Source organism: Monoraphidium neglectum (genome assembly GCF_000611645.1).
Source record: "Monoraphidium neglectum strain SAG 48.87 unplaced genomic scaffold scaffold01375, whole genome shotgun sequence".
Taxonomy (NCBI): Eukaryota; Viridiplantae; Chlorophyta; class Chlorophyceae; order Sphaeropleales; family Selenastraceae; genus Monoraphidium; species Monoraphidium neglectum.
The window spans coordinates 4578-14538 of NW_014012253.1; the positions used below are offsets into that span (position 1 = coordinate 4578).

General features: G+C 60.3%; 3 protein-coding genes across 3 annotated transcripts; 1 reads left to right on the forward strand and 2 right to left on the reverse strand.

Moving 5' to 3' along the window:
- Positions 1-140: 140 nt before the first annotated feature.
- Positions 141-1179, forward strand: MNEG_7653 (hpeptidyl-prolyl cis-trans isomerase,FKBP-type; the record flags this gene model as incomplete). Its single annotated transcript, XM_014043874.1, has 5 exons — positions 141-156; positions 321-388; positions 574-645; positions 821-913; positions 1090-1179. The coding sequence occupies 5 exons, from the start codon at positions 141-143 to the stop codon at positions 1177-1179; spliced, it is 339 nt and encodes a 112-aa protein (XP_013899328.1).
- A 4746-nt stretch (positions 1180-5925) lies between these two features.
- Positions 5926-8124, reverse strand: MNEG_7654 (hypothetical protein; the record flags this gene model as incomplete). Its single annotated transcript, XM_014043875.1, has 4 exons — positions 5926-6422; positions 6729-6945; positions 7298-7815; positions 8076-8124. 4 exons carry the CDS (start codon positions 8122-8124, stop codon positions 5926-5928), a joined length of 1281 nt encoding a protein of 426 aa, XP_013899329.1.
- A 789-nt stretch (positions 8125-8913) lies between these two features.
- MNEG_7655 (hypothetical protein) lies at positions 8914-9658 on the reverse strand (the record flags this gene model as incomplete). The annotated part of the gene is made up of 2 exons (XM_014043876.1): positions 8914-9298; positions 9549-9658. 2 exons carry the CDS (start codon positions 9656-9658, stop codon positions 8914-8916), a joined length of 495 nt encoding a protein of 164 aa, XP_013899330.1.
- Positions 9659-9961: the final 303 nt, after the last annotated feature.

A 9961-nucleotide genomic window follows, 5' to 3' on the forward strand; every position in this document is an offset into this window, starting at 1 on the left:
CGTGTGGTGTGTGTGTGCGTTTGTGTGTGTGTGTGTGTGTGTGTGTGTGTGTGTGTGTGTGTGTGTGTGTGTGTGTGTGTGTGTGTGTGTGTGCGCATGTGAGTGAGGTCAGGAGTGAGGATTTTTGTGGGGCTGGTCACATGTGGGGAGGAGGTGGTAGCAGGGGCGGCTGGCAAGCCAAGCGTTCCGCAGACGTACTTGCTCCAGCAGGCTTGTAGCAAGTGGACGTCCACACATCTGCTCGCACCCGCGGGACACAACGGCTGCTCCTGTCTCTGTTTTCACCCCCCAAAGCCAACTCGTCTGCACACATCCGACAGGCTACTATGGGCGGCCATTTGAGGCGCGCAACAAGCCAAAGGGCAGCAGCTTTACTGGCGACAATAAGGTGTGCTTGTACCAGGGCCACCGCTGAACGCAAGTATTGCCAGGTCCCTGCGCTTCGGTGGCTTTCGGCCGTGGAGCCATTGCTGCCTGCCGCCTGGCCGCTAACACGATTGTGTGGGCCGCGCACTTTGACACACCTCGCTGTTTCCCGACACGTTGACACCATCGGCCTCTTGGCTCGCTCAGGATTTCTATCGGTTCGAGCTGGGGTCTGCCCGTGTCATCCCGGGGTTTGAGGAGGCGGTGGAGGGCATGAAGGTGCGGCCACGTGGGGCACCATGCTTCAAAGCGCATGGGGTTGTCGACCCGCACCCCGCTACCCTGCCAGCGTGCTCGCACCCCTCCACCTCTTGAAAACTCACAACTTTTCCTGTGCAAACATGTGTTTGGGCGTCATAATTGTGTTGACGACGTGCCGCATGCGCACGCGCAGGTCGGCGGCATCCGGCGCATCATCGTGCCGGTCGAGCTGGGCTACCCCAACGGCGACTTCAAGAAGCTCGGCCCAAAGCCCTCCACGTTTGCGGTGAGGAGGCTTTCAAAATTAGTCCAAACTTGCATGCCTGGTGCGTGCAGGATCGCCCTGGGCCACCTTGCACTGCGGTGCGGCGGTGCCAAGCTCCATGGCATTGCGTGACGCCTTGTGGTCACAATTGTCAGCATCATTCACACCCCTCAAACCAATTCCCTCGTTGGTTGCAGGGGGAGCGCGCGCTGGACTTTGTGCTGTCCAACAGGGGCATGATTGACAAAACCCTGCTGTTTGATGTGGAGTTGCTGCGGATTCAGTGATGCGGCCATGTATTTGCAAGCACTTGCACTTAACATGCCCATATGTAGCTGCTTCTTGTGGTAATCTTTTTAGCAGACAACAATGCACCGAGGTCATGGTCATGCTGGTGGGGAAGCGGCATGGTGGACTGCAGTCCGGGAGGATAGGTCCCAACAATTTGACACTGCGGTTGTGCTGCCGCTTTGCGCTGCACGGTGGTCAGGAGGGACAGGCTGACTGACAAGCAGGGGCCTCGTGGTACTCAATGATGGCTGTGATAGATGGAGAAGACTGCGGGCTGCTATGTGTGCTCGCAAATACACAATAGTACGACGCAGGTTGCAAGGTTTTCAAGGAAAAGTTGGCCGCCCAGACTGCGTTCGTTGCTGGCGGGCAATGTGGCAGAGCAACTTTCAACGGCAGCAATGATGAGTACGGCGGGCGTGAGGCTGAGATGCATCATGCAACATGAAAGTCTAGCATGATGCTAGACTTTCAGGCCGCAGGCGCCTGAAGCCATGGCGCCTCTACGCTTCCGCCTCTGTTTTGACGGAAGGCTCTCACTAGCACCCCACTGCTGGTGGGGCGGCTTCATCAGGGACCAGTGCTTGCAGTGACCTGCATCAACTCGGGTGCTGGGGTCCCAGGCAAGGAGACCAAAGATACTGTGGTGTGACGGCAAGCCACTTGGCGTGGTTTGCAAAAGGTGATGACAGACGGGGGCTTATGGACATTGGCTCACTCGATCCGTTGTAAGGGCTAATGGACCAAAGCTGCGCCGCAGCCCCAGCTCGCACCGCTATCTCACAGTCTATATTTTGCGACACATACAGGTTCTAGATAGGGCCCTGTCCACCTAAGGGCTTCGGCTGATTGACACACAGGGGGGGGTGAAAGGAACCACACTCAAACCCAGCGGCGCGCGCATATTGCACAAGGTGCCAGGCGGCCACGTCACCTTGAAGCGGCGCCGCTCTGGTGAGCCGGCAGCGGCGCTCTGATGTGGGAGACCTCCTGCTCAGCCAGACTGCAGCGGGCCCTGCACATACCCCTGCGGCGGCGCAGCGGGTGAAGGGCCGGTGTGCACACCCTGGTCCGTGCCATCCCGTCAGAGAGCGTTGGATGCAATGTATGTGACGCGTGATATCGATCACAGCTCAACTCGAAGCCCCCGGGGGACTGTTGAGCACTGGCGGTTTGTCTCATTCTTTTGGCGTGGTCTGACGTGGTCGCGGCTGAGATATATACTAGGGGCCTGGGCAGCCATCTTTGGGGCGACAAAATCATTAAAAATAATTCTATACACCCAGAGAGCCGCAGCTTGCTGGTCTAGACCCATGCTGCAGGAGGTGGAGCTCTGAGGTTTGACCTTACTGTGCACCGCTTGACTTACCAAGCGCGGATCGACAGAACACGTTGTATAGTATGACGACTCACCGCCTCTCCTACGCTTGTGCTGGTACAAAGATAGCTTGATGGCCAAGTATTGGGACAGCGTCAGGCAGGGTCCAAGGCACAGTGTGGACGCCGTGGCGCACCCCGCAGTATGGACGCCGTGGCGCACCCCACTGCCTGCAAGCAACGCTCGCGCATGTGTGCAGCGCGATGCTTGCTGCTGGGGCCAAGAGCGTTGCTTGTGTGGCTTGTTTGGATTGTCATCTTGACAGCGGACAGCAATTTGCAATACTGAATGATGAGTGGCAGGGCTTACTGGACAACGCTGCACACCACCATCGCAAGCCATCGAGGATTGTGTGCGGCGCGTGTACATGTATGCTCTACGAGGACGTGGCATGCAGCAAGTTGAAAGACACGGGCCAGCGCTTCTGCGGGGGTGCCATTCGAGGTCCTTGTACATTGGCCATAACGGCTGATGAACAAGCTGGTGCCGTGTGTTTGGGCTGCACCTGCACGTAACGAGGCGCGACCTCATACACTGAATGAGGAGGGCGTAGTACATAACCAAGCACTCACCAACGGGAACCAAACCCGTCCCACTCCACCAACGGCATGAAGGGCGCTTGCGTCTGTCCGCCAAAACAACGCGCGCGCCACCCCGCAGCCCGTATTCCCTCAAAGAAGGGCATGTGGTTGCCGAGGCCCAACAGCAGGACATGCCACGACCCCAACCCTGATTTGAATCCTGACCTGGATGTAGTTCTTATCGCAAAGCGGCGTGGCAGAAGCGGTTCGCCAAGCTGGGTATATCTATCTGTCGCGCATGCAGGAGGTAGCAGCCAGCCTCAAGTACGAGGCGATCACCGACAGCGTGGTCTTGATCCTGCGCGCCCGTGCCCTGCTGCGCCTGCCAGCTGCGGCTGTAATCTTGAAGGTTGCAAGTAAGGGCCCCGGCTCGCCCGCCGTCTGTCGCGAACGCTAGCCCGCTGGCCGCTCAGGCTGCGGCGCGGGCAGACGCCATGGTGGGTGCCACGCGCGGCACGACGGGGGTCAGTGCCAGCGCTGTTGAGCGCAGTGGGCTCTACGTAGAGGCCGGCTGCGTGCTGGACCGCCTCGCTGGACGCAGGCGCCTGCCAGGCGCGCGGCTTCCGTGACGCCACGGGCCCGTTGGCTTTGATAAAAGACTCTGGTGACGCCCGCCGACAGGGGCCGATGCATGCAGCTACCTGGCTCATCTGGGCTGCTGGTTTGCCGGCCTGCGCAGCGCAGGGAGCCCGGACACACTGTTGTTTGACCACAAGCCACTTGGCGTAATTTGCAGAAGGTGATGACAGACGGGGGCTTATGGGCCTTGGCTCACTCGATCCGTTGTAAGGGCTAATGGACCAAAGCTACGCCGCAGCCCCAGCTCGCACCGCTATCTCACAATCTACATTTTTGCGACGCATGCAGGTTTCCAGACAGGGCCCACCTACGGGCTTCGGCTGATTGACTCTGAAGGCGGATGCAATGGACCACTGGGGGCGCCCAGCGGCGCAAGCGTATTGCACAAGGTGTCAGGCTGCCACGTCACCTTGAAGCGGCGCCGCTCTGGTGAGCCGGCAGCGGCGCTCTGATGTGGGAGACCTCCTGCTCAGCCAGACTGCAGCGGGCCCTGCACATACACCTGCGGCGGCGCAGCGGGTGAAGGGCCGGTGTGCACACCCTGGTCCGTGTCATCCCGTCAAAGAGCGTTGGCTGCAATGTATATGACGCGTAATATCGATCACAGCTCAACTCGAAGCCCCCCGGGGACCGTTGAGCACTGGCGGTTTGTCTCATTCTTTTGACGTGGTCTGACGTGGTCGCGGCTGAGATACATACTAGGGGCCCGTGCAGCCACAATTTGAGCTGCGCGATTATTAGAAAATAACTTCCATACCCAGGGAGCCGCAGCTGGCTGGTCCAGACCTGTGCTGCAGGAGGTGGAGATCACTCACACCAGTGATCAGTGCCCCGCTCGACTCTTCGACTGCGGAGCGGCAGCACACTTTGTATGACGGCTCGCCGCATCTCCTGCAATTGCGCTGGTGCGCAAATACGGTGATGCCCAGGTATTGGGGCAGTATGTCAGGCAGGGTCAGGGCCACAGCGGCGGCGTGGACGCCGCTGCACTCCCACAACGCCCACGGCTGTGCGTGCAGCACAATGTTGCTGCAGGCGCCAAGGGCGTTGCTTGTGTGGCTTCCTTTGATTGCTATCTTGACAGCGGAAAGCAATGCGATATACTCGTTGACACGCGGCAGGGTCCACTGGACAAGGCTGTACGCTGCCATGACAAGCCATCAAGGATTGTGTGCGGCGCTCATGCGGCGAGCACGTAGCATGCAGCAAGTCGGAGGACACAGGCCGGCGCTTCTGCAGGTGTCCCATGCAAGGGCCCTTTACGCTGGTAATGGAGGCCTGATATAAGCTGATGCTGTGTGTTCCGGCTGCACCTGCGCTGAATTGTGCACAATCACCCCTTGCAAGTCGGCATAGTGAAGGCTGAATTGAGCTGGAAATGCAGAATGTGGATGGCTAAAGTCACCCTGCACAAACGTGGCCTTTGCTTGGCAAACTTGATTTTTGGACTTTGCTCAGCTCATTAAAGTGGAGGGTTGTGCATCGGGCTACGGTACCAAGCATCCGCAGGGCAAAGGGTCAGAAAGCGGCGCGCTGGCAATGCCAGCGCTGCAAGCCCTGCAAGCATCAGGCAACATCACAGAGATCAGGGGCAGCAAGAAGTGCACGCAGCAAGCGACTGACCAAATTGTGTGCAATAACGTGCTCAAGAGGGACAGTCTTGCTTGGAGTGCAGCAGCAGCGAGTCATGCGTGCTCATGCGGTGCACTGGGGACAAGTTTGTGAGGGGTCTAGTGGCGGGTGACAGGAGCAGGCAGGATGTGCTTGCATGTGCAAGGAGCCAATGAGCGCGGGCCACATAGGCTGAGTCTTATTTTCAACCGGGGTTGAGCACTGCTGGCAGGCGCCCACGAAAATATTGCAGCCAACATTGCAAAGTGCAACACCCAAAATACACTGACAACCCAACGCACTTAAGTTTGAGCAAGCTTGCTCAAACTTGTTGACCAGTCACGCCGTCGCACACCAGGCAAGCAATCGGGGCGTGCGCAAGTGCAATGCCACAGCAATGCCATCCGAACTCGAGCACGCTCTGGCCTTTGCTCAACGTTAACGGCAGCGGCAACACAATGATGCACCCGCATGCCTTGAAGAACTGCGCCGCATCCATCGGCCTTTGACTCTGAGGGCCAAGTGTTGGATCGCACGGCGCGCAACACCCACATCGGCAACGGTACGTGTATGTCTGATCAGCACAGGTCACATCAGGGGTCGCCCTCGTTCACAGTGTACGAGATCTTGAACGCGTCCACCGTGTCGCTGGAGCCGCGCTGGCTCAGGAAGCCCTCGCTCAGCTCGGGCGTCAGGCAGCCGCTGTCGGGGATCACGAGGGTGTTGTACGACGCGTCCTCTGTTGATGGCAGCGTGACGTTCAAAAACGTGACCTTCAGGATGCCCCCGACCCGCAGCTTCTTCGTGAATGGCGGCAGCGACACCCAGCCCGCGCCCGGCGCCGCCGCGCTCGCGCACGACAGCGGCGTCTGGACGCCCTTGGAGTTCTGCAGGAGCGAGACCGTGTTGATGACGCCCGGCAGCATGCCCGAGTTGATGAAGTACAGCACAAAGTCTACCCTGTTGCTGGGCTGCAGGCCGCCGATCAGGGCGTGATTGATGAGCTGGAACTCTGGGAGGGGCTCGCTGACCACCCTGTACTGGTGGCTGGCGACTTGGTTGCTCTCGCTGATCTCCTGGGTGGCGCACTCTGTGGGGCGGGATGGTGCGTAATTGGGTGGAGGGCCGAGGGGTGGGTTGTTGATATGAAGTTTTTTTGGGGGGGGGATGAGATGTATCGCCCGAGGGTGCAAGCAAGACTTGCAAGGGCACGGGGACAAAGCACTTATGAAAGATGGAGGAATTTGTTGAGAACAATTGAAATCATCAGCGTCGGCAGTCACTTCTCTCCCGCTCCTGGGTTGTCAGCGCCACAGCTGCCTTGTCGCTATCAAGCATCACTGCCTCGCAAAGCCAGCCAATTGTCACCCCCCTATGCAAGCCCTCCCTTGTTCACCTGCATCAACCAGGACTTTGAGGGTTGCCCATCCCAGAGTCGTGGGCGGCTTCAGATCTTTCAGTGTAAGTGTCTTGTTCTTGCCAGGCTTCAAAACTGTGTCTGACAGGATGATCAGATCTGCAATCTGCGCGCAGCCAGGGGTGCTAGCGCGATTTGCCCAGGCCCTGACTGTGCCAATCTTGGCTTCAAGGCTTCCGCCGTTGTACACCACCACCTGTGTGGAGGGGCCCGTTGGGATGAGCCTGTGGTGGCTTTGCCTGTTCTCGCAGCAGGAAGGGTGATCGATTTGATCATGCTGTGTTCAGTGAGATGAGAGTCTGCTGTGTTAGATTGCGCACGCATGCACTTGGAGGCCAATCCAGGCGCAGTGTGCTGCAGCCAGCTGGCTAGAAGGCAACCTCTGAAATCTCATGGCTGTGTCCAGGGCTGGGCGTGCCGGCGGCGGCCGATGCCTTGACATGTTGCCCCCTTGCGCCCTCTGCCACACCGCTGGCCTGCCTTGCAGCCGTTGCAATGTACTGTATGCAGTGATCGTTCATCTGTTGCAACCCTCAAGCCCACCCCACCTTGAAAGTGAATGTCTTATTGAACAGTACGCCGCGCGGGCCGGCGCCGGCCGCCCAGGCAAAGCGGACCCTCAAATCAGGTGTCGGCACGGCGGTCACCACAAAAGATACCGTCCTCTGGTTGTCGTCCTCCCGCGTCTCGTTCACAGCACAATTGGAGTCCACAAACATGCGGAGGCTGCGCGTCGCCCGCGTCGCCGGCGCCGTCAGCAGCGGCGCCGTGAGGAGGTCCTTGAAGAGCTTCTTGTAGACCTTGCCGCCCCTGATCTTGGGAATTTTGACGGTCACATTGCCCACTGCGCCGCAAGGCAGGGTCGTGCCTGTGCCTGAGGAGCCGTAAACAAGTATGGTGAGGTTGGTGGCTGGCGAAATGACATTGGTGTCAGCGCGGTTGCGGATCCGGACCAAGATCGACAACGGCTGCCCAGCGACGGGGTTGATGGGTATGGTGTCGGCGTCGTTGATGAACTCGTAGTTGGGCCTGTGGGGGATGACGACCACTTTCCCGGAAGCAAAGCCTTGGGGTTGAGCAGGGGAGCAATTCGGGAGAGGGCGGGGTGGAGGTCGATCGTCAGGGGCGCAGGATGGCCGGGGAGTGGGGGGGAGGGCTGAGGTGCAGCGGCCGGCCCCTGTACCATTGCCCCGGATGAGTGGGTCGTCGTGCTGAGTTGCATTGAGGACGTGTTTTACTCGCTGCGTACGGGGATCTTGGGATGACAGGGTGCCACCAGCGGCCAGGCTAGTAAATGAGCGCGAGTGTCGGCAGTGGTGCACTCACTTGTGCACCCGGCTGCCAACAACAGGGCGAGCGCGACGGTCAATGTCATTGTTGTCTCGATTTCCAGCCTGCCCGTGTGATTGTTATCACTTGCACCTGCGCTCAGCAAAGCACAGGTGTCAGTGGGCCGAAGGGGCCATCAACAGTGCAGGCAGGCAAATGGCGCGCACCCGCACTGTGTCGTGCTCCTCCTGCTGCGCGCCTGTACCAGCACGGTGCTGCATGCTTGAAGACATAGTATCAACGCGTGAATTCGCTGATCAGGCTTACCGGGTCGGACGTCGTTCTTTCTCACTCGCTGGCCACGGTACGGTATTTGAGGTTGCCGCTTTGTCGCTAAAACTTTCATCAGCTCTAAGTTTCAACTATTAACGCATCACTTGCTGTCTCACCGTCTCACCCTGAGCAGCTGCTGGTGCGTCGGTGGTGGCCGGTCCCTCGGGCTACGCTCACCGACGGCCTGTTTTGGCTACAGCAAGGTGGTGCGCACACAACTTGGCGATCTTACTGCGCGTTTTTGTGCATGCAGCGGTCAGGGGCCTGCAAAATCTCTCGGCCGATCCCGCTGCGATTGACTGCAAACACAGCACCATGCTCACAGCTCCGCAATCACTTGGGGTGCGCTGATGGGGCGACGATCCTTCTTGGGAACGGCCTCTTCCCTTATCATGCCTACCCTCAGCAAGAGTGTGTGCTCAGCTTACATGGCACGCGCACACACGCGCCTGCTAACCTCCTGCAAAGCTGAAAAGCTGCTGCCAACATTGAGCCCACACCATCACCATGCCGAAACCAATGAAAATGTATGTGCAGCAGCACCCGCGCACCCGCCACCCCATCAAAGCTTGAGCGCCGCCGCCGACTTGCGGGGCGGCCCCGCGCCCGCGCCCTTCTTGCCGCCGCCGCTCCCCCCGTCCCGCGCCTCCTGGATCGCGCCAAACGCCGCCGCGGACCGCCCAAACTTGACGCCCGCGCCCGCGCCCGCCCCCGCCGCTGCCCCGCCCTTGCCCTTCTTCCCGCCGGCCCCGCCCCCCACGCCGCCGCCGCGCGTGATGAGGCCGGCGTTGGCGGCGGCGTCCAGTTGCTGCGACAGCGACTTGCGGCCGGTGATCGTCGCGTCGCCGCCCTCCGACGCCGCCCGCGCCGCGCGCTCCGCCACCTTGGCCTTCTCCTTGGCCGAGTGCTGGCGCTTGCTCTTGGCCCGCCGCCGCTTGCGGTCCTCCCTGCGCGGAGAGGGGGTGGCGGACGGGCGCGTGGTCAGCCCGATTGCACACGCAACTTCAAGGGGCTGCAGTCCGCGCACAAGCTTGCCATCGGCTTTCCTGCGACAGTCCGCTTAACTGCGTATACAGCTGCCCGACCACGTCCAAAGCCACTGCCCTTGACATGGGCCGATTCTGATTATCGAACCCGTTGTGACAAAGACATACTGCTGGCAAGATGGGCTACAGCCTGGCAGGCTGGGCGCCCCACCTCGTAAGCTCGCCGTCCGCCTTTGCCTCGCCCTTGGCCTCCGGCGCAAACGCCTCCGCGGCGGTGCGCATGCTGGCGGCGCTGACGGCCATGGGCGCGACCTCCTCCATCGCGATGGCCGCCACGTCACTCCGGACCTGCCGCGGGCCAGGAAGGGTTGGGGTGGGGGGTGAGCGAGGGTGGCGTGGCGTGCGTGCAGGAGATGGGCGCTGGCTCATATGCGTAGAAGGAGCGTCGGTGCGGGAGAGGGAGAGGGGCGACTATGCAGGAGGATTTCGTACCCCCCGGTGTGGGGAGCCGGGCAGCGGGTTTAGGAGGTGTGCGCGCGACCGCTCGGCCAGAACGGCGAGGAAGGCCCAGAGGACGGATGGTTCATTGGTTGGGGGCCCCAAAAACAGATGCTTGAGTTCTGG